Source organism: Miscanthus floridulus, chromosome 8 (genome assembly GCF_019320115.1).
Source record: "Miscanthus floridulus cultivar M001 chromosome 8, ASM1932011v1, whole genome shotgun sequence".
Lineage (NCBI taxonomy): Eukaryota > Viridiplantae > Streptophyta > Magnoliopsida > Poales > Poaceae > Miscanthus > Miscanthus floridulus.
The window spans coordinates 46,540,150-46,565,358 of NC_089587.1; the positions used below are offsets into that span (position 1 = coordinate 46,540,150).

At 43.8% G+C, this 25,209-nt stretch overlaps 4 protein-coding genes across 7 annotated transcripts; all 4 read right to left on the reverse strand.

Moving 5' to 3' along the window:
• Positions 1-1,729: 1,729 nt before the first annotated feature.
• Positions 1,730-7,225, reverse strand: LOC136476302 (GCN5-related N-acetyltransferase 7, chloroplastic-like). 4 transcript variants are annotated; one of them, XR_010763519.1, is made up of 6 exons: positions 6,829-7,225; positions 4,101-4,256; positions 3,373-3,468; positions 3,078-3,213; positions 2,144-2,264; positions 1,982-2,010 (listed from the first exon to the last, which is right to left on the reverse strand). XR_010763519.1 is itself a non-coding variant. In XM_066474084.1 (5 exons), exons 1-5 carry the CDS (start codon positions 7,096-7,098, stop codon positions 1,841-1,843), a joined length of 813 nt encoding a protein of 270 aa, XP_066330181.1. In that variant the 5' UTR covers positions 7,099-7,220; the 3' UTR covers positions 1,730-1,840. The 4 variants fall into 4 exon arrangements, 2 of the variants coding, with proteins under 2 accessions (XP_066330181.1, XP_066330182.1); XR_010763518.1 differs by lacking the exon at positions 1,982-2,010 and adding an exon at positions 2,651-2,899 and having other exon boundaries at positions 2,143-2,264; XM_066474084.1 differs by lacking the exon at positions 3,078-3,213 and having other exon boundaries at positions 1,730-2,010; positions 6,829-7,220.
• Positions 7,226-20,589: 13,364 nt separating this feature from the next.
• On the reverse strand, positions 20,590-21,500 carry LOC136476303 (indole-2-monooxygenase-like). The gene is made up of 2 exons (XM_066474086.1): positions 21,363-21,500; positions 20,590-21,248 (listed from the first exon to the last, which is right to left on the reverse strand). The coding sequence occupies exons 1-2, from the start codon at positions 21,483-21,485 to the stop codon at positions 20,613-20,615; spliced, it is 759 nt and encodes a 252-aa protein (XP_066330183.1). The 5' UTR covers positions 21,486-21,500; the 3' UTR covers positions 20,590-20,612.
• An 832-nt stretch (positions 21,501-22,332) lies between these two features.
• Positions 22,333-22,934, reverse strand: LOC136476304 (uncharacterized). Its single transcript, XM_066474087.1, has 2 exons — positions 22,475-22,934; positions 22,333-22,364 (listed from the first exon to the last, which is right to left on the reverse strand). Exons 1-2 carry the CDS (start codon positions 22,901-22,903, stop codon positions 22,350-22,352), a joined length of 444 nt encoding a protein of 147 aa, XP_066330184.1. The 5' UTR covers positions 22,904-22,934; the 3' UTR covers positions 22,333-22,349.
• Positions 22,884-25,010, reverse strand: LOC136476301 (indole-2-monooxygenase-like). Its single transcript, XM_066474083.1, has 3 exons — positions 24,449-25,010; positions 23,823-24,281; positions 22,884-23,652 (listed from the first exon to the last, which is right to left on the reverse strand). Exons 1-3 carry the CDS (start codon positions 24,968-24,970, stop codon positions 23,017-23,019), a joined length of 1,617 nt encoding a protein of 538 aa, XP_066330180.1. The 5' UTR covers positions 24,971-25,010; the 3' UTR covers positions 22,884-23,016.
• Positions 25,011-25,209: the final 199 nt, after the last annotated feature.

Genomic DNA, 25,209 nt, shown 5'->3' on the forward strand with positions numbered 1-25,209 from the left:
TAATGCATGTGATAGGATGTGTAGATAATTAGTGAGGGGTAATAAAGTATTTTTCCAGACTGCTTATTTTGTGTGAAAATCGCTTTGATTCCTTATATTTTAGGATAGAGGGAGTATTTAATAGGAGGAAGGATTTGTTATTTTATATAGGAGTAGAATATTTGTGTGGTCTATTATTTTTATTAGTGCCCACATGGTGTTCTAGGTATGTAGAGTATACTCAAACGAAAAGTGCAATTGTACAAAGCACCTCGGTATACCTTCCAATTAGTACTCTAATGGTTTACATGTGATTAACGACCTTATGCCAGTCTCGTTGGATAGTTTCGTAGTGTTGTTTCTAAAACTGTTATTTCATATAAAATAAAATGAAAATAGACAAAACATCTACTCTGAATGCAAAGTTTCATTATGTAGTTTTATAGATATTTAATTTCATAACTAATAGAGAGTTGGCAAATCTACCAAGAGAGTTTTGTTTAGATGAAACTAATTTATTCTCTCTCTTCTATCATGTCATGAAAATACCTATGTGGCAACCTATTTCATGTAAATGAAACTTATATAAAACTTTCTCTGTGACTGGCCACACAATACACTAATTACTGGCTATACACAGTGTTGTGTCCCTTCAAAGACAATAATTTGTATCGACCCGAAGGCAGTGCAGACTCGTAGGTACTTTCTTTTCTCTTACAGTATATGACTAAGAGAAGTCAGCGTCGGGAATCTCTCGGTCTGCTTATTCGTGCCAGCACGTTCCATTGTTAAGCTGATCTATTGCTTTGTCGGCTCTCGACGATTTAATAACAGTCCCTCCATTCCAAAAAAAAAATATTGATGTTCTGTGACTACAAAAATTGTCTAAAACTTGATGTTCTAGGTATTGTACATGCACTTTCTAGGGCGCTTATAATTGCACAACCGCCCTTCGCTACCCTAAGCCCTTGCTCAATCATCGGCCAACCTTCAACCGATTGCACAATCGAGAGATCCCCACCCTCAGGGGCCGTTGGGTTTCGCATTCCCGGTCGTTCCTGACCAGGAACGGTTCCGGCCTTGTAGAAATTAACAAAGAAACGCTGAGACCGGGAATCAATTCAATATAACCGAACGAGGTCTTAGGAATCTTTGAATCTCCATTATTGAGAGGTCGGAGATCTCGTTGCCGACTCCAGCGAAGCCTTGGTAGAGGAGTCTGGTCCTTCGCGGGGAGAGCTCTAGCTGACTCATCTCCACTCACTTGCCTTCTTTTTTTTTCTCTCTGCCTTTTTTCTCTCTGGTTCTTTGCCTTACTCTTTACTTGGTCTAGTCTTGTTGATTGCAAGCTTCTTGATGGATAACTAGGAATGAATTATGAGTGTGCTTACTGTTCACTACTACTTCAGCATGGCCATGTTCGCTTCGCAAGGAAATACTGTTCATTTGCTGAAAAGTATTGAAGTAGTGGTGAAGAACAGGGCGGTCATATTTGCAAAACTAAGGACTTTACTCTTAGTGTGATTTTTTTTTTTTTTGCTAAGGACGGCTTGATTAGTTATGTTAATCCTAAGGAATCATTAGCTTGCTTTTGTAGTACAGAGCTGTAGTGATCTTGCTCATAAGCGACCTGATCCAATTATTGTTACGCATTCTTGCTCAACAGTTTTGTTCTTTCGCTTGATAAGCAAATCTTAAAATTTTGCCACATTTCTTCAGAGTTGTATTCTCAGTAGCTATGAACAAGAAATTAGTCAGGAATGAGGGATGATTCAGATTGCAATCATTTGGAGATTTGGGATCCAATGGTAAAAGTAACAAACACAAGAATATCATTACAAATATGTATTTACATGCACGATCACAAAGGCACTTTGCTCATATCCAGCCAAAGAAGCAGCCTCCGTGGTCTCCCTAGAAACCTAGCCTTCCATGCAGGTTCTTCGCCTTCATAAACAAATCCACTCTTCTCGTACAGCTTTTGCCCTGCTATGTTGTCAATGGCGACATGGACATACAGGTCTGTTATGCCTGCCAAAGTTGTTGCGAGCACACCAATTTGACATGAGCATAATGGTATCAGTAAAGAAAGAATAAGGACTAAATAATTGCAAATAAAGAGCATCGGTATGAAAAAAAGAGTAAATGGATCAACTACACTTACCCCATTCACGAGCTAATTTCTTGGACTTGTCAACCAATGTATAGCCTAAGCCCTTTTTCTGAAGCTCCTTGGCAACACAGACATTGCTTAGGTATGCTCTTGTCTGGATGTCTTCATTTACCTATTGGCAATCAATCATGGAACAACATTTTCATTCAGTGAAGCAGTAGAACAAATTTGAGCATTTTGCACAATATCTATGCTTAGAAAAAAAAAATCTTGGCAGCCAACAAGGCTTTCCAAATGATCAAATAAAAGTGGGAGTGGCACTGAAAAGTTATGTCAAGAAAAAGTTAGGTGTAGTGAGTTTATCTTTATTGCCAAAAACAACCAAGAGATGACCAAAGAAAGTCCAACAATACCAATCACCGGTTTACAGATGGCTCTTGCTGTCAACCTAAGAGAAAGGTGTTTTTCTGGTTGGCTTTAAAAGATCGACTCAGTACAAGAGAACTTTTGAAAAGGAAAAATATGGCCTTGGAAAGTTATAATTGTGTTCTCTGTCACCTAAATGTTGAAGAATCTTTGCATCATCTCTTTTTCCATTGTCCTTTTGCTATGTCCTGTTGGAATTTGCTAGGTCTGGCCCATCTAATTCAGGATGATATTTTTGGACTCCTTACCTCTGTTTAAGATGCAGATTCATAATCCCATCTTCATGGAAATAATCATAGCAATGTTCTGGGCTATTTGGTCAGCTCGCAATGACCTCATTTTCAGACAAATCCAGCATTCTTTGGCTTCATTCAAGATTGTCTTCAAGCAAGAGTTAGCTCGAGTTAAGCTTAGAGCTAAGGCAGATTTCAAACTCTTAATAGATTCATGGCTAGACAGCTTTGTGTAATCTTTCTGATTTTCTTTATTAGTTTTTTTGGTTTCCTGATCTGTTTGTACAGAACGAAGAGCGGGCCTGGTGCAAGCGGTAGAGTCTTACCGCCTGTGACTGGAAGGTCCCGGGTTCGAGTCGCGGTCTCCTCGCATTGCACAGGCGAGGGTAAGGCTTGCCACTGACACCCTTCCCCAGACCCCGCACAGAGCGGGAGCTCTCTGCACTGGGTACGCCCTTTTATCTGTTTGTACAGAACCTTTTACTTTATGTTAATAAAAGACCAGTAGGGGGCTTCAACCCCCTCCTGTTTGCCTCAAAAAACCAATCACAACTATCAAAAAATATGTTTTGACCATCAGTATTCTGCAATAGCATAGAAAAAAGGAAGCAACAGTCGTACCCCAGGCCTCTTTCCAGTCAATTCATCTGGTAGCCAAAGACACTGATTAAGGTCTAAACTACCAACTACTACTCTCTCTTCTCCATCCTCCACAAACTGCATGTATAGCCAGCTAAAATGACATCAACTTTAGAGTCAAATCCTTGTATAAAGGAGCATCCATATTTACTTTATTGGAAATAACATAAATGGCAACTGAAAAGAGGGCAGAATGTAAGGAAAAAGATACAAGATTGCATTATGAACGGTATATTTTATCTAAATGAACAAATAGCAAATACTGTACCATTGCAGCAAAAGTTGGCATATTAGTTTCTGTTGTTCTTTTACTCCAAAAATAAATGATCATAAAAATGAATTACTCTCTGCAGTCATAAAAGCATGTTGTTTATGATTTAGTAAAACCTTAAATACTACAAACATCAATAAGACAATAGCTTTCAAATTATTTAGTTTAGAAACATGTAGGATTATGTTTGTCAAAGATATACAGCAAACAGGTGCAAGCTCAAATGTGAAAGTATTTTTGAATGGGGGAGTACATAGGAAATCTATAGGCCAACATAAGTATTTACACGTTTCTTCTTATTATCAAGGCTTCAATGAACATAGAACATATATAAATGACTTAAAAACATTTTGTCTACCAATTTCATACAATCGAGTTGGGTGAAATGGAAAAGAACAGGGCCAAAGAAACAAAAACTGTGAGGAAATACAATCTGTACCTTGCACGTAGAACAAAGTTCCTCAGCTGACATTAATGATGGGGACAGTGGAACAGTCCCGTTTATGCAAGAAACTCTTTGAAAATTTATCATCTTCCCAGAAATTCTATCCTGTAATGCTTCAAACTCCCTATCTGCAAGAGCCTTTCTGTAATCCTAACAGAACTTAACAACATTGAGTAAAATTTAAGTCATTAATGGACCGATACAATCTTACAGTGATGGAGTACTGCAATCATACAAAAAAGAAGCAGAAAATTGCATGGAAAGTGAATAAGGAACTAGTAAGAACTAAACAGGTATTTACATCCTGCAAAATACGGTATTTTTTTTATAAAGGAAGGATTTTATTAATTCACGATCATTACATCCAGTCGATACAATAATCATGAACTTCCGGCCTCTGCATAAAAGCACACAGCCTAAACAAAACAACAATAAGGTATTGAAGTCATGATTCAGTCTAATAATATTGTATTGTTTTCAACAAGAAAACTTGTTTCAGCTAAAAAACAAAATAGACCTGACCAGAGGAGTGCGATTTCCAGAAAAGAAACTATCTATTAGTGAGACACACGCTCAATTATAATCCCTTTCTTTTCCCAAATAGTGTTGGTTAACCTCAACAGTAAATTTGTCTCTTTAAAACAACAATGTGATACACAGCAAGATTGGGATGAAGGATCAGTCAGTTAACAACATAATAAAGCTTGGTGCAGTTCATCACAGAAAAACCAATTATCTACTTAGCTTTATAGTATTCTATTGTGAACTTGTGATGCTCCATTGCATCACCAGAGACCAGTGTATTTACATTTCTTTACTGTTTTGGTTGAAGTCCAGGTGTGATGAAGACGTCATAACTGCGCGTGTTACAAGCACCAGTCTGTCCTGCCAGCATGGATATTATCTCCATCAGCATTACGTTGGAATTGGTTTCAAGCACCAGTCCGTCCTATTGCAAGTTGGCGCCACCAATCTCAATGGCATCTTAGAGATCATGCATCTGGAGCTTCACCTTCATAAAAAAGAACCACTCATTTCAGTTTTCGTTCGTGACCATTGGTACTTTGCTAAGCCTCTGATCTCCTTCACCACACGGTGTATCACTAGCCTGCGGTTCATCATGCTCCCATTGTGGGCACTAGATCTCGGTGGAAAGGAGCTGAGGTGGCGTCGTCTGACCTCAGGGCATGAGGACTATGTCTAGCGCCTACCAGAATTCGTGGAGAGTTTGAGAACACACACGATTTAAGTAGCGAACGTGGTAGTTTTGGTGTTGCACTATCAGAGCAGCTTTTCTGATTGTATTTGTTTGCCCAGTCTAAACCTACCTTTTCATCAATATAATCCGCAGCTATCCTAGTTGGGTTTTTTTCATTTAAACGAAAAACAATGCTAATTGCAGCAGCTAATCTCGTGTCGCTACACACTACCTCACAGTTCCCTTAACGTTTTCTTTAGTCTTTTTATGCAACAACCGAGTAATCCAAGTGCAACCACCACTTGATCTTTTTGGCACTTAGATATAAAATAGAGGGCTCAGATTGAATCTATCTCTCTCCACCTTATCTTCTTCCCTCCTTCCACCGCCCGCACCCGTGCCCACACACAACCCTGACCCTGACATGCCACTTGCCCCCACCATCTCCGCCTCCCCGCCCGATTACGGCGGATTCTATACCGCCGGATCTACCGCCAACTACCACAGCCTGTCCCTAAATCCATCGGATGTGCCTCGTCCTCATCTTCCTCGTCATCTCGGGCCGAGCTCCCCTGCCAGCACCGCCTCCCCGCCCGATTATGGCGGATCCTCCACCTCCTGATCCAACACCAACCACCACGGCCTGGCCCTAAATCCATCGGATGTGCCTCCTCCTCATCTTCCTCTTCATCTCGGGACAAGCTCCCCTGCCGGCACCGCCTCCTGCCAAGCTTCGGCACCCCAGCGCATCCGCCGCCACCGCCGACCACCGCGATGCTAACCCGGTGGAGGTTGCCGGGCTGTCTCATTGCACCCCCTGTCCTTGCCCCGCTCAACCGCCTCCCCCCCTTTCCACACTGCCTGGCCAACGGCGCCACCGCTGCCTCACCCCAAGCCACACCCACACCCGCCGTCACCACTGGGCCAGCCTCCTCCCCAGCAATCCTTGTAAGCCCGCCAGATTCACGTAAGTCCCCGAATCCCGAACCTAACCCTAACCTTGCCGTAGTTAGGAAAGAAGACAACGTGTCATTCTTGGATTGGGCAGAAAAATTCGAATTGAGAGGAAGCCCAATCGGTGAAGTTTAGCTTTACTCTTTCTTTAACAAAACTTCAATTAAGATTAGGAAGCGCTCCGCATGCTCGTTCATAACTTACGGCTAGAAACGAGTGCAGCTGTCGTATTGTGGCAATGTGACTGCGGCACGACACAACAAAAGCGGCAGTCTGAAACAGGTAAAACGCCTCTGATGACGTGACAAGAGTATCGCAACATAACTTGCGAAACTGAAACTTACGAATCGCACACCAATTTACAACACCCGAGGTGAATACTTCACAGAATTCTTCCAAACTAACAACAGATAACACAATTGGATTCATTCAACCTACCGAACACTTAAAGGCTAATCTGTCCAGTTCCTCCACCCTTCCCGACTAAGAAATCAAAGAACCAAGAACAGCCTCGCGATCCAATCCCAATCAGACAGCACGCCAGAAAACAGATGAGAAGGGATCAATCACCTCGGTTCCGACGGAGTCGACGGCGTACTCGTAGAAGGTGCGGACGCGGAGGCGCACGGCGGCGCGGAGCTCGTCAAGCGTGACGAACTCCCGCACGGCCACCGCCGCGGGACCGCCACGCTCCAGCAGCACGGCGCCATCAGTGGCCGAGGCGGAGGCGGCGGCGGCGGCGCGGCACCGGAGGCGCGGCACGGCGAGGCGGTCCCGCCGGCCGCGGAGCTGGGCGGCCGGAGGAGGCACGGGCGGGAGCAGCCGCGACGCCGACGCCATCGGTGGTTTCCGGTTTGATTCGGGTGGTTGGGAGGCGGAGGCGTCTCCGCCACAGCTGCCCGACTGGCTTGGCTTATGCTAACCGTCACTGCGTTGTGCACGTCTGTTGCAGTGTTGCTGCAGTAGCTTTGCCCGTCAAAAATAGTCGCAAAATTAGTGAACTCCAGTTTTTTATTTTATACTTTGGCAAGCGTTAGAACGTCGGGACTGATGCGATTGTGGCTGGGGTGTCTGGGTTCTCCTCCTAAATTTTAGTCGCTGTCTCATCGAATATTTAAATATATGTATAGAGTATTAAATATAGATTAATTATGAAACTAGTTACATAGCTTGCGACTAATTTACGAGAAGAATTTTTTAAGCTTAATTAGTCCATGATTTGACAATGTAGTGTCACAGTAAATATATGCTAATGACGGAATAATTAGGCTTAATAAATTCGTCTTGTGGAGTACTGACAAATTTTTGTAATTTGTTTTTTTATTAGTATTCGAACACCCCATGCGACATCCTCACGTAACACCTCCTAAATTTTAGTCACCAGATCCAAATACCCCTTTAGTTTCTCCTTCGTTTTCGCGTGTCCACACGTGGACCCACGCCGCCCAGACATCCACGTCTGCATCGCCCACACCCACACAGAGACCGCACACGCCCCTCCTGCTTTTCAGGCGCATCCCACGTGCAACACCCGATCCACTTTTGAAACATCCAAATGCAACATTTATAACATACAAAAAGACATATAAAACATTTGAAACATGCATCTGAAAAACTTGCAAAAACAATTGAAAACAATTACAAATATACGCAACATCCAGATAAAACACTTGCAACATATGTTTAAAACATACGGAATATCCAGATAAACACGCTTGCAACATACATTTGAAAAAACAAATGAAACATTAGGAACAAACACTTGCAACATACATGTACAATAATTGTAACATATGGAACATTTCGATCTACTTTTAAAACATCCATATGAAACACTTGAAACATACCTCTAAAATATCTGAAACATTCCAAATGTACACTTGCAACATGCATCATATCCTGGTGCGGCCTTCTTTGCCATCTGCATCGGGGCACTACGGTCGTAGTAGGAGGCAAGGCCGGAGGGTTTCCGCGCTAAGGCTAACGCTTCTCCTTGTGCTTGGTGAACTATTTGATAAAAACAACTTGTACTGGTATGCAAATTAGCGAAGTATTCATCGTCCTGTTTGCTTGGCTTATAAGTCGTACTTTTTCAGCCAATGAACAATATTTTTCTCTCGTAATAAATTAGTCAACAATACTTTCAGCCATGCGAACAGAGCACATAATGGCCCCGTTCGGCTGACAGAATTTTGGCTGAAACTGGCTGAAAACACTGTTCTTGCTGAATTATTGTGAGAGAAAAACACTATTCCGGCTGAAAAAAAAAGTCAAACGAGCCGAATATAGGGTAAGCCGAACGGGACCCATACCCTTCTATTTTCTCTTTTTATTTTCTTATTCTTCATTTTTTCCCTTACTTATTTTACCTTTCCCTTTTCTCTCTCCACGTTCTCCATCCCAACAGAAGCGCGAATGAGGCGGTGGGAGCGACAGCAGCGGCGGTCTGACACGGGAGCGACAGCGCTCGGCTCCGCGTCGAGCTCCACTTTGTCACCGATGCAGCACGCAGCCGAGCTCCACCTCATCGTTGCGGCCAGCGCCCGTGCTCCTGCTCGCCGTCCTACTCATACCCGCCTGGCCTGGCAAAAGGGTCTGGGCCCACTCACTATCAGACGAAGCACGAGTAAGCCACTATTTTGGACTTCACCTCACGCTGCTCGCTTGTCTCACCAAAGAAATTAGGAATTTTGCTGAGGAGTGGGCTTCACTAGAATGTCCTTAAGTTTGTAGGTTTCGCTAGAATGCTTTTATGATAGATGTGTTTCACGCTATTTTACCATTTCTTGTTTTTTCTAACTTTGTAAATTTTCCGACCCCATATTTTTAACCAGGCGTGACGTTTACCCCTGTCCACGACTAGGGAAAGCGAGCAGATGCAATCGAACAGAATCAAGCAGAGAGAGAAGTGCGGGCGATGGTGCTGCTCGCCGCTAGGCACAGAAAGAGACGGTGGGAGACAGAGAGGAGCTTGAGCGGTGGAGCTGCTCACCGCTGAGCAGAGCACCTAGACGAGCGGCCGGTCGCTGGACCTGGGCGCTTGGGCGAGTGCCCACCTAGACCGAGCGCTGCTCTAGCGCTGGGAGCACGTGGCTCCTGTTGCTCGGCCTCCCACGATGAACAAGCAGGAAGAAACGAAGAACAACAGGTGCTGCCTGCCTACTGCACGTGAGTAATCGGGGTTGCTAGCCAAGGACGAGTGGCGCACTACACTGGCCCTGTTTTCCGACCCTGTGTCTAAGCAGAAGAACAGGAGACCGATGCCTTCAAGAACAGAAAAAGGGCGACAACAAAATCGACGAAATCCGACTCAAAACTCCATGATTCGCTCCCAAATTTTGCGAGAAATTCAACTACCTACGAACTCATCCCCAACAAATCATCTATTGGGATTAACCCAAACTCTGAAAAATCTAGAACAGGAAATCGGTGGCCACAAAATCGACAAAAAACTGGACCAAATCAAAACAAATCGCGACCAAACTTTTCACAAGCCATCACAAGGGAGTTGGTGAGCATACTCTAAGAGATCATAGCCCAATTCCAACCCAAACTCCGGGAAAATTAGATCATGGCCAAGAACACGAAAAACTCCCCAAAAACGAAATTCGTTCAATTTCTTCGTGCTTGACTCGATTCAATCAAATTCACTTAAGGGGTAGCATCAACTCATGTCATAGTACGAATCTAAGCAAAAAAAAGAGCGAACTAAATTGGTCTCAAAATGAAGAATCAAAGCAAGGACGGGGGAGGGAAAAACTGAGAAAAAAAGCTACAAAAATAAAATCATAGACACAATCCCTTGAATCCCACACAGAGGTGTTAGTTTGATCTCATCAATGGAGATTTTTTCATCTTTGAGATAACTAGTGTCATTGTCAATTGGTGTCGTCCTTTTACAGATAAACACAGAGAAGACAACACATTAGAACAACAGCCATTCTAGGCCAAACCCTAGAACACGAATCAAAGTCATCGAAGGGACGAATCAGAGAGATAAAAGTAAAATCCCAAAATACAAGAGGAAATGGGAGCACCTGAGACTGCTTTGTGCCAGCCGCGGCACCGCCGAGACCCACCGGCACCGAGCACGAGCACCATGAGCGGCCACAGCAGGAGAGAGGGAGAGGGGGAAAGATGAGGACGACTGACCTGCAAGGCCATGCCTCTACCCTGCCTTGCCCTGTGCCGGCCACGCCATGGCCTGGTGGTAGATCGAGACGGAGGGAGAGGGAGAGGGAGAGGTAGAGGGGAGGGGGCCGCCCACGCTGCGCCACCTTGGGAGAGAGAGGGAGAGGGAGAGAGAGGAAGGGAAGGCAACAGGAGTAAGAGAATGAGAGGGGGAGAGACGAGAGGGCAGTGGTTAATGAGCTTAGGGGCAAAATGGTCAGTTCAGGCTAAAATTTTAGGTGAAAAATATTAAAAATAGACTTAAATCTCAAAATGGCATTATAACGTGTTGGCGTAGCGCCTGTGAGAGGTTCAAATCATCGGAACCATATCCACGGGACGGGAATACAGAGCCCGGACGTGATAAGCGCCCAATTACGTGTCATGCGCATCTGTTTAGAGGCGCTTCGACATATTTGTTATGATGTGCCTGATTTATCGCACTTTAAGGCACTTGCTTTGAATGCTGATGATATCCCCGCCCTACAAGCAAGCGAATGGTTTATGAGCTACAATCATGCGGATGTGGTAAAATGATCACTTATACCTGAGTCGTGGTTATTTGTTGTTTATTAGTGTAATAACATTCTTTAATTTTTTTTCTTTTTCTCCGCATGTAGATCGCGCTACAGGACCTTACCTATGCTACATGTGGCTTATGGGCCGTTCTAGACCAAGCTATAGAGCAACTCGGGTACGATTGAGACTTCTGCAATGAAAACCTCAGCCAGCTCACTATAGAAGGACGCCAGTACTGTATAAGGATTACTAACAGGGGCAGTGGTCATTCAGTAGGTTACATCTATGGCCGACCATTCTTTCAGTATTGTGAGACACGAGAGAGTGCACTCATACGGGTATTGGACTTCATCGATATAAGCGGATACATAATCCGTGACATTAATTACCATATATGGCTACAGAGGCATGTTGCTCGGCTCGATCGATCCCAGTAGTGATTCCGATAGTAATTAATGTTTATTTAGCTAGGTTTTCAAAGTCGTAGTTTAATTGGGTTCTAATTTTAATATGTACGGCTTTGTGTGTTTAATTATTGTCATGTATGTAATTCGTGTAACATTTGTTGGGCAACTAGAAATATATATTCCGGTGTCGTATTGGTCTCAAAATTATTCTCAGTCTTGCATGTGCCACGTGTGAAGAAAACACTAAGTTTAGGATTTTCTGGAGATGGTTTGCTACTTTCTGAGGTTTAATTGAATTTTCACGCGACGACACCTATTAATTATAGGCTGAACTGAGTCTACCCACGAAAAGATCTGGAATGGTGCTAAACTTTTACACAGACTCTAATGTGCCCTAGGGATAAGAATTTTATGGAGGTGGATGAAAAATCTATTGGGCCCAAGATGAAATTCACCCTCTTTTGTCTCATTTGGCACAGAGAAAAATATAATAAATAAAAAAATGATCAAAAAAATCTAAGATCCTGTGTGGGGTCTTAATTTGGATGTATATGCTTGCCAAAAAAGTTTCAAGCTATTTTGACATAGGCAAAGTATACATGCTTTACAGAGGTATATTTGCCTTTTCATCGAACCGTGACTATATACATAGGTAATCAAGGTTTCTGTGGTTCATAAGCATTCTGGTGTTGTATTGGTCTCAAAATTATTCTCAGGCTTGCACGTGTCACGTGTGAAGGAAACACCAAGTTTGAGATTTTTCAGAGATGGTTTACTACCTTTTGAGGTTTAATTGAATTTCCGCGCGACGACACCTATTAATTATAGGTTGAACTGAGTCTATCCACGAAAAGATTTAGAATGGTGCCAAACTTTTATATAGGCTGTAATGTGTCCTAGGGATAAGAATTTTGTGGAGGTGGGTGAAAAAATCTATTGGGTTCAAGATGAAATTCACCCTCTTTTGTCTCATTTGGCACAGAGAAAAAATATAATAAATAAAAAAATGATCAAAAAAACCTAAGATCCGGTGTGGGGTCTTAATTTGGGTGTACATGCTTGCCAAAAAAAATTCAAGCTATTTCGACATAGGCGGAGTATACATGCTTCACAGAGGTACATTTGTCTTTTCATCGAACCATGACTATACACATAGGTAATCAAGGTTTATGTGGTTCATAGGTATTCTGGTGTCGTATTGGTCTCAAAATTATTCTCAGGCTTGCACGTGTCACGTGTGAAGGAAACACCAAGTTTGAGATTTTTTAGAGATGGTTTGCTACTTTCTGAGGTTTAATTGAATTTCCGCGCGACGACACCTATTAATTATAGGTTGAACTGAGTCTACCTACGAAAAGATCCAGAATGGTGCCAAACTTTTATATAGGCTGTAATGTATCCTAGGGATAAGAATTTTGTAGAGGTGGGTGAAAAAATCTATTGGGTCCAAGATGAAATTCACCCTCTTTTATCTCATTTGGCACGGAGAAAAATATAATAAATAAAAAAATGATCAAAAAAACCTAAGATCCTGTGTGGAGTCTTAATTTGGGTGTATATGCCTGTCAAAAAAAATTCAAGCCATTTCGACATAGGTGGTGTATACATGCTTCACAGAGGTATATTTACCTTTTCATCGAACCATAACTATACACATAGGTTATTAAGGTTTCTGTGGTTCATATGCATTCCGGTGTCGTATTGGTCTCAAACTTTTTTTAGGCTTGCACGTGCCACGTGCGAAGGTAACACCTAGTTTGGGATTTTTCAGAGATGGTTTGCTACTTTCTGAGGTTTAATTGAATTTCCGCGCGACAACACCGATTAATTATAGGTTGAACTGAGTCTACCCACAAAAAGATCCGGAATGGTGCCAAACTTTTATATAGGCTCTAATGTGCCTTAGGGATAAGAATTTTGTGGAGGTGGATGAAAAAAAATCTATAGGGACCAAGATGAAATTCACCCTCTTTTGTCTCATTCAGCACATAGAAAAAAATAATAAATAAAAAAATGATTAGAAAAAGCTAAGATCCTTTATGAGATCTTAATTTGGGTGTACAAGGTTGCCAAAAAAATTTGAAGCCATTTCGACATAGGAATACATATGCTTCTATTTATTTAGTATATAATTTTTTTAATATATATAAACATCACTGTCGGTTTCAAAAAACCGGCAGTGATGAGAAGAAACCGATAGTGATCCTGGTTATCACTGTCGATTTATTTTGAAAACCGACAGTGATATATAAAAAATAAAAAAAAATTGTGCCAGCCCTCGGGTTTGAGCTCGGGTCTCGGGCTGTAGAGTTCAGAGACTTAACCGCTGCGCTAGTATAGGATGTGTGCCAAGTTTTATTTATTTTTTCTTTTTGACCTTTAGACCGCTTAATAAATTATAAAATTAAATAAAAAATTGAGCTGCCTGGTATTCGAACATTGGTATCGGGGCTAAGTTGCGGGGTCTTAACCGTTGAGCCAGTAGGAGGTATTCGAAAGAAGTAGAAAAGATAACTTACTTATGCTGGAACTGCTACATGGCAATCACTGCCGGTTTAAAGAATGGTTCGGCAGTGATATTTATACATCACTGTCGGTTTAGACTTATAACCGGCAGTGATGTACCCCTATCACTGTCGGTTTATAATTAGAACCGATAATGATGAGGTCTGGTATAAAAGCCCGGCGCGGGTTGAAATTATCCAAATTTCAACCCCGCGCCAACCGTTCCCAGCCCCGCGCTCCACTTCTTCGATGCCGATGCCTGTGCACCGCCCTACGCCGGAGCACCCGTCCACCACCCCCCACGCCGCCGTTCCCAGCCCCACGCTCCTCTTCTTCGACGCCGACGCCCGTGCACTGTCCCATGTCAGAGCACCCATCCACCACCCCCCTGCACCACCGTTCCTAGCCCCGCGCTCCTCTTCTTCGACGCCGACGCTCGTGCACCACCCCACGCCGGAGCACTCCCCACGATGTCCACTGGCCCACGCCGTCCACCGGCCCATGCCGGAGCACCGCCGAGGCCTTTAGGAGCGCGCGGATAGCTGCTTTCCCACCCCCACGGTGAGTGCGCGGCTCACTGCTAGCTAAGTATTTGATGAAATGCCCCACGGTTGTTGTCTTCCCAATAGCAGTCGATTCCTATTCGATTGAGTTACATGCTATTACTCCTTGGTTTAGCTATCCTTGTATGTACATGCTGTTACATAAACTAGTTAGTTTTTCTCTGAAGAGATTATGCTACCTACTGATTTGTTGAGGACCTAGTAATCATGGTCCTAAACTGTTTAAGAACCATTGGTGTTATTTGCATATTGTCGCAACAAGTTATTCCCTCGAGTCACAGCTAAGTGACCTTTTACGCTGTGTGCAGTCTAAGTATTTAAACATTGATCATCAACACCTCTTGACATAGTTAGATTGAATATGTGACAATGATATGAGCATATCTATCTCGGATAGTAGTTGCATAATGTTATGATATCTCTGTACTTTGTAATTATTGCAAGCAATGGAAACTAGCAGTCAAAGGTACACGTTAATGACTATGGACGTCTTATTTGTGACGGTAGGGAGTGTTTTGTTTGTGCAAGAGTTAGATAAGAATTTTTGCTCTTGCTTAAGCAATGATGGATTCTTGTCAAATGTGTACAGGTATAATCGCTATAGGTAGAGTGTCAATTGATTTTGATGGGATGTATAGCATGCTTAGAAAAGACATCTATAGATGTTTGTTCCAGGAAAAAAAGTTAAAAACAACTTTTAAAAATTGGCTTGGCAGCAGCAGCAAGTATGATTACTAAACCACATTGATCTCTGAATAATAAACAATCCAATTATTGAGATAATTTTTTTTATCATGTCAAGGATAAAGAACATTAAATAGATTTAGTTTGTCCATATAACTTGAAAAATAACTCTTGTTCAGTGAGTTACCATTACCACTTACCACATGCCTAATTTACTTAAATGTATAGGCAACCATGGCATGGTATGTAGTGCATGTTGGTCACATGTATGGGATTTATCAAACCTGGGAAGATTGCTATGCTCAAGTCAATCGCTACTCTGATAATTTGCACAAAAAATACAACACAGAAGCTGAAGCTTTCAAGGCCTACTATAGTCATCCGGCCTACCTTGCAAACCATGGGCAACCGGACTACTATGGTCCAATGAATGCAAACCATGGCCATCCGCTGGCACTGGAGATCGAAGAGAAGTCACCCGCCGGAGATGTGAAGATTAGGAGAATTGCTCCTTGGTCTTGGAAAGATGTCATACTTTTATTTATGGCTATGGTCATCGCTTTTCTTATTTGGAAGTTGATGTAGGCTTAGTTTCGTAGAACAGTAGGTGGACTTTGTTGTATGTGGTCAATCAAATAATGAATTTGTTCTAGGTGAACGTATGCTATTATTTGACTTTGTTGTATGTGGACTTATTATTAGACTTTGCATTAAACATATTATATATATGTGAACATATGCTATTAGTAGTTGTCCGCGACCAAAACTAACCACAATCGTGTCACAGCCATGACTCATCGTCGCCTGTTACCCCATCGCCGAAGAACAGATCGGCAACAAGAAGCGGCTGATATCGCTGGAATAGGAGAGCCGCATGATTCGACAAACAGTGATGGTGTCAATCAGGTCGATGAGAACGAGGGACCAAGATGGCCATGTAACTTTGGTATCATGTGACTATGTAGCCACACACACTAATCAATTGAGAGGGTCATAGCTTACTTGGTGTCTCTAGCAGGAGCCTCCGCTAGCCGAGGAGCCAGAGGGTTTAGGTAGCAGGAAGGCCAGATCCAAGTGAGGCGTGTCAAAGATTTCTGTTGGTAGGAATGCATACTGGCACATTACTGAGTTCGATGAATTCAGGGATCCACTCTCACCGCCTATAGCTTTGACCAAATACAAGACTATTCTCGGGTTACTTGTTAGGGACTTCATTTTGATTAATTACAGGAAGTAGATTGGGAAAGATGATGATCGGTGGAGGGTTCCCGAAAGCGAGAAGGATTACATATGAGATGTCAAGATCCCAGAGTATTTCACTTTCCTAGCCGAGTATGACAGGGAGTTAGTCAAGAAAAAAGCAAAAGAAATCATGGGGACATGCTTCAAAAATTTCAAGGGGACATTGTACAAGAATTTTGTCCTCCAAAATAAAGAGCCAGATTTCGATGGTGGACAGTTTAGCAAGCAGAAGGATTTTTGGTAGTATTTTAAGGAATATAGGTTATCCGAGGAGTACTTAGAACTGAGCAGGAAGAATAAGGAGAATTCATAGAAAGTGATGAATCCTCATCATCTCGGCTCTCGTGGCTACGCCAAAAAGATGCCAGAATTTGAAGCAGAACTTCAAAAGATGGATCGCCTTGCTGAGGAAGGCGTTCAGGTTGAGACCGCCGATTGGGAGCCCAGATCAGTATTATACTGTATGGGGAGAAATGTATGGCACACCGAGGATGGGACCTTTAGCTCCTCAAATTAACCCATGAGCGAACTCATCCAGAGGATCTCCCAGGTAACTGAGAAGGTGAGGCAAGGGACTCGCACTTCTAATAGGGAGAAAGACATGCTCACCCAAGCACTCGGAACCAAGGAGCACCCTGGTCGTACTAGAGGAACCAGTGTTGTTCCTTGGAAACTAGCATTCCCCCAAGAATCTAACACTTACCGGAGCCGCTCGAGGGGTAGAGTGGAACAGGAGGCAGAGTCTTTGAGGAGACTAAAAGAGACGGATTGAGGCGACCGTTGAAGCATGAGTCGAGCAAATTTTGCTGTCTAAGGGGTCAGTAGTACCACAAAACCCTACTCCTACTGCCTTTAGCCCATAGTTTAGGGGTCGCAGCAGCTACGGATTGACCCCACTCAACGAAGAAGAGGCGAATGTGCCTCATCTGGTGGACGACATCACTAAACCCGTCAATGTCAGGTTGTACATCTGTCAGGAATGGACAAAGGATAAGGTGGCGCTCGGCCAGGCCTGGCCTGCGGGAGACGGGACAATTAATGGCCGTCCAATTCTACTGGGGTATGCTCACATCACTATTGACAGAATACTTGATAAGAAGTTTAACAAGATACCCATTGAGTACCCCATAGCGGAAGACAGGTCGAAACTTGGTCAAAACAAGGGCTCTCAAGTGCCCTGGCGCAAGCGCTTCATTAAGCTTGACCATCAATTGTCCTCTGATGATGAGGATGACTGTGACTCTTCGCCCATCCATGATGATCACTCACCATCTCCTAGCAGAGATCACTCCCCTCCTCATTCGGAGCCATCACCCTCGAGAAGACAGAGGTCTCATTCTATTTCTCCTCGTCCGACTCCATCTTCATCAGCCCCGAAAAAAGAGACTCCTCCTCCTCCTCCTCCACCTCAGCCCAAAACAAGATCAAGGACATCCTCGCAGTCGCAGAAAAGGTCCTTGGATTCGGTCGCTAATGCTCCCAGAGTGCACCAACAGAAAAGAAAAAGGCCGTTCAGTGGTAGCGTTACCATCTTGATGAAAGAAAAAATTACAGCACACATCTCGAAGGAAGATTGTGTTAGTTTCTTCAATCTCTGTGCCTCACTGCCTTCCTAATTTATGAAGTCCGAATTCGAAAGGCAAACATAGAATAAATATGCTACAACAAGAGACAAAGAAATACACAATAAAGATTTAAGGAACATACAGAAGTACATCGAAGACAACCTAGGACTAACCATGGAATAGGTCGCGACCATCTATTATGATGTACAAGGGATGGCAACACCGGCAATGAAGTACGAAAGGGGCAATCTTTTGGTTCCCGATGAGGAGTATAAAAATCTGACAACATATATGCGCCAGTTGCATGAATATTACATGGCTTAAGCAACAGAGATGGACGACTTTGGTTTTGAGGTTATTATCCGTTCGCCACATGTTTTCCATTATCCTGAAGAATAGAAGTTCCATGTCGAGTGGGAGTGCTTGTTTCAGCTATACCAGAAACGCTCTCTCGATGTTCAAATGTTGACGTTGTGGACTATGTAAGTACCCTACACGCACAATATTACAATTAACTACTCTCTCGAGACAAATTGTTAACTTTTGAGCACTTTCCATGATTTTATGTAGGTGTATAGCAAAATTTTGCATTCTAAAGAGACAAATGGGATTACATAGGCTTCTTGGACCCCTTGCGAGTCAATGAGAGGACATGTCTAGGCCTCTATGGATGTGACGTAAAAGACCTAAAATAGAGATTGATTGCTGTTTTCGACGAATTCACCATGAAGAAGAAAACCCACATACTTCTAGCCTACAACTACGAGTATATGTTCTCGGCTTTTAATTTTATGCTTCTTTTTTTGTTAAGATTATTCGATAATTAGGATTCTGTGATTCTAGCAATCATTTCGTCTTCATTTGTGTCAATCTTGCCAAAAATCTGATCGAGGTGTGGGACTCGAAGAAAAAACCATTTCATCATCTGGATGTACTAGTGGCAGTGTTGAATTAGTAAGCGATCCTAATAACATATTATTTTCTAATCACACATACCGCTTTCTAATGTTTCTACCTTTAATGTTGCTCAGTGTCCGAAGAAGACATATCGGTGGGACGCCGGTCCCATTCAAGGTTGTTGATATGGAGGGGAAGTACCTGTCACAGCCGGCGGGAAACATTGAATGCAGGTTTTATATAATGTGGGCAATGCTTCGCTACATCGGCGGGAAATCGGAAGAGGCCGATAAGTTGGTGTGTATAATCCCCATTTCATTTATGTCTGTTAATAATTCAACAAAATAATTTAATGTTCCTCTTTGGATATCATCTTTTTTGAACGACAGCACAAAAAATATAACCACCAAAGGCTGTTAGACATGGAGATCATCGCACTACAATCGGAGCTCGCAAAATTCATCTTAGCTGAGGTATTGGAAAAAGATGGAGTATTTTCCATTGCATAATCCATGAGATACAAGGACCAGTATAGCCCAGAGCGGCTCGCCAGATTATTGTAAGAAGTCCGAGAAGCATGTGTGAAGTCCAAGAATATTTCTTTTTTATTTTGAGGGATCGAGATATAGATAAGAACATTTGAATTGTAATTGTAACATTTGTAATGTTTAATATTGATGGACATGTCGTCTACGTAGCATATATAAAGCGAAACCCGATTCCACGAAAAAATATAAATTAAAATCAATTATAAAACAATAAAATGCGAATGGGCCATCACTGCCGGTTAGCAACGACCCGACCGTGTTGTCTTGCAAAACACTACCGGTTATCAACAAACCGACAATGTTGTCTTGCAAAACACTACTGGCTTGAGCTATGAACCGACAGTGTTGTCTTGTTCAACACTGCCGGCTTGAGCCATCAACCGCAGTGTTGTCTAGATCAACACTGCCGTCTTGAGCCATAAACCGATAGTGTAGGCTTGCTCAACACTGTTGGCTTGAGCCAAGAACCGACACTCTTGAAGCAACCATCACTGTCGGTTGGGACTATAAACCGATAATGTTGTTCAACTAAACACTGTCGGGTGGAGCCAGAAACCGACACTGTTTCCTGCAGATCAGTGTCGGTTTTTAAAAACCGACAGTGATGTCAACCCCTCATCACTGCCGGTATGCCACTGTCGGTTCAAAATCCGGCAGTGAAGGGGTTTTTTGAACCGACAGTGATGTCCAGATCTGGGGTAGTGGCATCCTTCTACTGTTAAGCTCTTAGCTACATTGGCAGTATAAGTAGTGGAGAAGTTTAGTCTACATAATGGTGTCATCAAATTCAAATATGAAAGGAGAATCTAGGTAGAGGGTAATACCTCAGTTCAAAGTAAAATCCTGCACTCTAAATTTGCAAGTGAAAAATGATTTATAAGGGCAGGTCATGTAAGGCTGCCGCTAGTGTAAATAGATTTGTATTGGCGGATAATTTTTTACGCCGGGGTAGAAATGCACTATTTTCACTGGCCTTTTACACCGGCGGTTCTGTTTTTATTAGTGTAATACACATGTTGTTCGCAAACTTCAATGTCCAATAACCTATATACCACATAATTCATGCAATGTACTAGTACTCACACTTAGTAAATAATAAAGCTCCCATCCTAGGCACAGCTGCTGTTACAAAATACATGCATACATAAAATATATGGACGTGTTCGTCAGAGACCAGTGGGCAGGAACCACATCGTCCACAGCACATATAATGGATCACTCACACTCATCAGAGACCAGTGGGCAGGAACAACTCTAACATGCGCACGCATGTGGTTCCGGAAGCAGGATGAGCTTCTCCTCCTTTCGACGGACTGTCAATCCAAACACCTCTGTCATATCAATATCCTCTTCCTTCATGCCAATGGGCAGACCCCAGTCAAAACAGTAGACGAGGTTTGCCAACATAATGTCAACAGTAGCCAGGCCAAAGTTGAGGCCCGGGCAGATCCTCCGGCCAGCCCCGAACGGCAAGAACTGGAAGTCGTTCCCCCTCAGGTCAATGGCCGCGGCGCTGGCAGCGTCCATGAACCTCTCCGGCACGAACTCCTCCGCGCTCTCCCAGGACTCCGGATCCCTACTGATGGCCCATGCGTTGATGATGACTCGTGTTCCCGAGGGGATTCTGTAGCCATCCACGTCACAGTCCACCATTGAGAGGTGAGGAAGCAGGAGTGGTACCGGTGGGTGCAACCTCAGCGTCTCTTTCACCACGGCTCTTAGATATGGCATGCTAGCTAGGTTATCTTGCTCAACCATCTCTTGTCCTTTGGGTGTGTTCTTCCGCACCTCTGCTTGTAGCTTGCTCATGAGCTGAGGGTGGCGCATAAGCTCCGCCATGGCGAGTTCTAGAACTAGTGATGAAGTCTCCGTGCCCGCACCAAACATGTCCTGGATGTCCAAAACGCTATTAGTTATATCTATATATATATATATATTCTCCTTTTTATATAAATTATAAACAAATAGAAGTTATTGGGAATATATATAATATAATTTCCTAACCAACAAGATGGCCTTGATATGATCTCTGGTGATACCATACTCTTGCTGAACTGAGAGCAACACATCGATGAAGTCACTCTCTTCTTTGATCAACACCACCACCACCACCACCACCATGCCCATGCTCAGATCTTCTTCCTCTCTCGTGGTCGCTTACTATCATTTCAAGTAAATCGTCCCATCTTTTGTGTACCTCGTCGGCCTTGTTGCTTACAAACCACCTGGTGAGCAAACCTAACACGTTCGCTAGCCCTGGGAAGTTGTCTTCGAGGCTGAACCCTCCAAACAGAATAGTATTCAGCTGGATCAGAGAAGGCCGCACCGGGATATGATGCATGTTGCAAGTGTATATTTGGAATGTTTTAGATATTTTATAGGTACGTTTCAAGTGTTTCATATGGACGTTTCAAAAGTAGATCGAAATATTCCATATGTTGCAATTATTGTACATGTATGTTGCAAGCGTTTGTCCCTAATGTTTCATTTGTTTTTTCAAATGTATGTTGCAATCGTGTTTATCTACATGTTTCATATGTTTCAAACATATATTGCAAGTGTTTTATCTTGATGTTGCGTATATTTGCAATTGTTTTCAATTGTTTTTGTAAGTGTTTCAGATGCATGTTTCGAATGTTTCATCTATCTTTTTGTATGTTATAAATGTTGCATCTGGATGTTTCAAAAGTAGATCGAGTGTTGTACATGGGATGCACCTGGGAAGCAGGAGGGGGCGTGTGCGGTCTCTGCGTGGGCGCGGGTGATGCAGACGCAGTCGAGCGACGTCTAGGCGGCGCGAGTCCACGTGTGGACACGCAAAACGAAGGAGAAACTAACTACAACCGCGTTCGCCTGGACGTTCGAGCGCTAGGTCTTTGCCAAAGTATAAAATAGTCTACTGAACAACCATGTGTTTTATGCAATTCCAACGCGTGAATTTTTTTGCACCATAAGATTAAGATCCAACAGCCTCCACCCTTCTTCCACCCTCTAGTCTTCTTCTACCTTCAGACAATCACAAGATCACAGATCCACAGATCATAGGTCACATATTACATAAAATAATTTTTTTCTATGGAAAGACAAATTACAAAACGGTTGGTTCCATTGCCTACCATGTTAATGTGGTCGGCTGTGATAGCATGGCAGGTGCTGTGAGTGCTATGGTCCTCGGGAGGGACGTATGTGAAGAAGCTGCCGAGCACGAGCACGGTGGAGGCGTCAAGCGAGATGCTCTTCATGATCTCTGTCCTCTCGTCGTTGCCGGTGAGGAGCAGCTGCGGCGGCCCCCGGTCGTCGGTGGTGAAGCAGGTGAGGTTGAACGACGGGTGCTCCAGGTGGCAGCCGGCCCCGATGCTGAACGGGTACGGCACGGTCACGTCGCCGCAGCTGGTCGAGCAGCCGGGCAGCCTGATGTTGCTGGCGCCGGCCGCCCCTGCCACGACGATCGCCACCGCCACCACAGCTGCAAGCAGTGGCCGCAGTTGAACTCGCGCGCATGCCTTGAAGCATTGGCAGCGTGGTTTTTGTGCTAAAAAATTCATGTGTTTTTTTGCGCTAAAACATATGTGTGTTGTATAGCATTTATGGTTACAAAATAGGTACATACATAAAATATATGGACATGTTCGTCAGAGACCAGTGGGCAGGAACAACTCTAACATGCGCACGCATGTGGTTCCGGAAGCAGGATGAGCTTCTCCTCCTTTCGACGGACTGTCAATCCAAACACCTCTGTCATATCAATATCCTCTTCCTTCATGCCAATGGGCAGACCCCAGTCAAAACAGTAAACGAGGTTTGCCAACATAATGTCAACAGTAGCCAGGCCAAAGTTGAGGCCCGGGCAGATCCTCCGGCCAGCCCCGAACGGCAAGAACTGGAAGTCGTTCCCCCTCAGGTCAATGGCCGCGGCGCTGGCAGCGTCCATGAACCTCTCCGGCACGAACTCCTCCGCGCTCTCCCAGGACTCCGGATCCCTACTGATGGCCCATGCGTTGATGATGACTCGTGTTCCCGAGGGGATTCTGTAGCCATCCACGTCACAGTCCACCATCGAGAGGTGAGGAAGCAGGAGTGGTGCCGGTGGGTGCAACCTCAGCGTCTCTTTCACCACGGCTCTTAGATATGGCATGCTAGCTAGGTTATCTTGCTCAACCATCTCTTGTCCTTTGGGTGTGTTCTTCCGCACCTCGCCTTGTAGCTTGCTCATGAGCTGAGGGTGGCGCATAAGCTCCGCCATGGCGAGTTCTAGAACTAGTGATGAAGTCTCTGTGCCCGCAGCAAACATGTCCTGAATTTCCAAAACGTTATTAATTAGTTCTATCTATATATTCTATTTTTTATATAAATTAAACAAATGGAAATTATTGGGATATATATATATATATATATATATATATATATATATATATATATATATATATATATATATATATATATATATATATATAATTTCCTAACCATCAAGATGGCCTTGAGATGATCTCTAGTGATACCATACTCTTGCTGAACTGAGAGCAACACATCGATGAAGTCACTCTCTTCTTGATCAACACCACCACCACCACCATGCCCATGCTCAGATCTTCTTCGTCTCTCGTGGTCGCTTACTATCGTTTCAAGTAAATCGTCCCATCTTTTGTGTGCCTCGTCGGCCTTGTTGCTTACAAACCACCTGGTGAGCAGACCTAACACGTTCGCTAGCCCTGGGAAGTTGTCTTCGAGGCTGAACCCTCCAAACAGAATAGTATTCAGCTGGATCAGCTCTCGGAAGACCTTGTTCCGCCCTTCCGCCCTGAAGAACTTTCCTGACACGGCACGACACACGATATCGTTGGCGAACGTGTTCATCATTTCGCTGATGTCCACCTCCTTGCTCGCAGCTGCCGCCTCCTGGATCTTCTTGATCACTAGGCGCACCTATGCACGGATGAGGATATTCATGTTAGACGTAAGGTCTGAGCTATCCACCGTACCTATGGACACACACATATATAAATAATAATAACCCGGTCTTTGTTATAAAGGTCTGATCTCTATTTTTAATAAAGCTTCCTTCATCTAAAAAAACTCGTGTTGAATATTACCTCCTCTTGGCGGGAGAGCCGGTAGGAGTTCACCTTCTTGACAGTGAAGAGGTGCGTGGTAACGAGCCTCCTAAGCTGACGCCAATGATCGCCGTAGGGGGAGAAGGCAATATCAGATGACCCATACACGAGGGTATTGGAGATCTTGGAAGCCGGCCGCGAGGCGAAGGCGTGGTCATGTGTTTGCATGATCAGCCGAGCCGCGCGCGAGGACGACACGACGAGGTTTGGGACGGTGCCGAAGCGGAGGAGCATGAGGCCGCCGTGCTTTGCGGCCAGGCTGCGGAGCGAGACGTGCGGGAGGTCGCCGACGAGGTGCAGGTGGCCTATGATGGGCAGGCCAGGAGGCGAAGGAGGCGGGATATGCTTCGGTCGTCGCTGCTGTTTTTCGTTGCTGCCACGACGGCTTCGGGAGGCGAGGTGCAGCAGTAGCGTTAGGACGAGGACGAGAGGGACGAGCAGTAGTAGCCGTTGCGCTAGAGATGCTTGCAGGAGCTGGTATACTACATTCACATGACCCATGGTTACGTTCCTAGCACCAAATTGTTCTGGTTTAGTACTAGATTCGATCTGGTGTTTCTGGCTAAAAAAGGATAGCCTTGGGCTGCTATATATAGAACTGCGTGGGGTGCTTTTACATTTGCATGCCATGCTCTCTTTGGCTGCCCATCATTTTCCTTGAACTGGGCAGCATGAATGATTGAGCTGATTACAACCGTTCGTTTTCGAGAAACAGTTCTAGAGATTAAAAAAACAAATTA

Excerpts from the sequence above, each read along its gene's own strand:
- LOC136476301 (XM_066474083.1), bottom strand. The coding sequence starts at position 24,970 with ATGGGTCATGTGAATGTAGTATACCAGCTCCTGCAAGCATCTCTAGCG. Across the intron at positions 24,282-24,448 it reads GGCTCTCCCGCCAAGAGGAG|GTGCGCCTAGTGATCAAGAA; the intron begins GTAATATTCAAC and ends ATCCGTGCATAG. Across the intron at positions 23,653-23,822 it reads ATCTCAAGGCCATCTTGATG|GACATGTTTGCTGCGGGCAC; the intron begins GTTAGGAAATTA and ends TTGGAAATTCAG.
- LOC136476302 (XM_066474084.1), bottom strand. The coding sequence starts at position 7,098 with ATGGCGTCGGCGTCGCGGCTGCTCCCGCCCGTGCCTCCTCCGGCCGCC. Across the intron at positions 4,257-6,828 it reads TCGACTCCGTCGGAACCGAG|GATTACAGAAAGGCTCTTGC; the intron begins GTGATTGATCCC and ends AAGTTCTGTTAG. Across the intron at positions 3,469-4,100 it reads AACTTTGTTCTACGTGCAAG|TTTGTGGAGGATGGAGAAGA; the intron begins GTACAGATTGTA and ends CTATACATGCAG.
- LOC136476304 (XM_066474087.1), bottom strand. The coding sequence starts at position 22,903 with ATGAATTTTTTAGCACAAAAACCACGCTGCCAATGCTTCAAGGCATGC.
- LOC136476303 (XM_066474086.1), bottom strand. The coding sequence starts at position 21,485 with ATGGGCATGGTGGTGGTGGTGGTGGTGGTGTTGATCAAAGAAGAGAGT. Across the intron at positions 21,249-21,362 it reads ATATCAAGGCCATCTTGTTG|GACATGTTTGGTGCGGGCAC; the intron begins GTTAGGAAATTA and ends TTGGACATCCAG.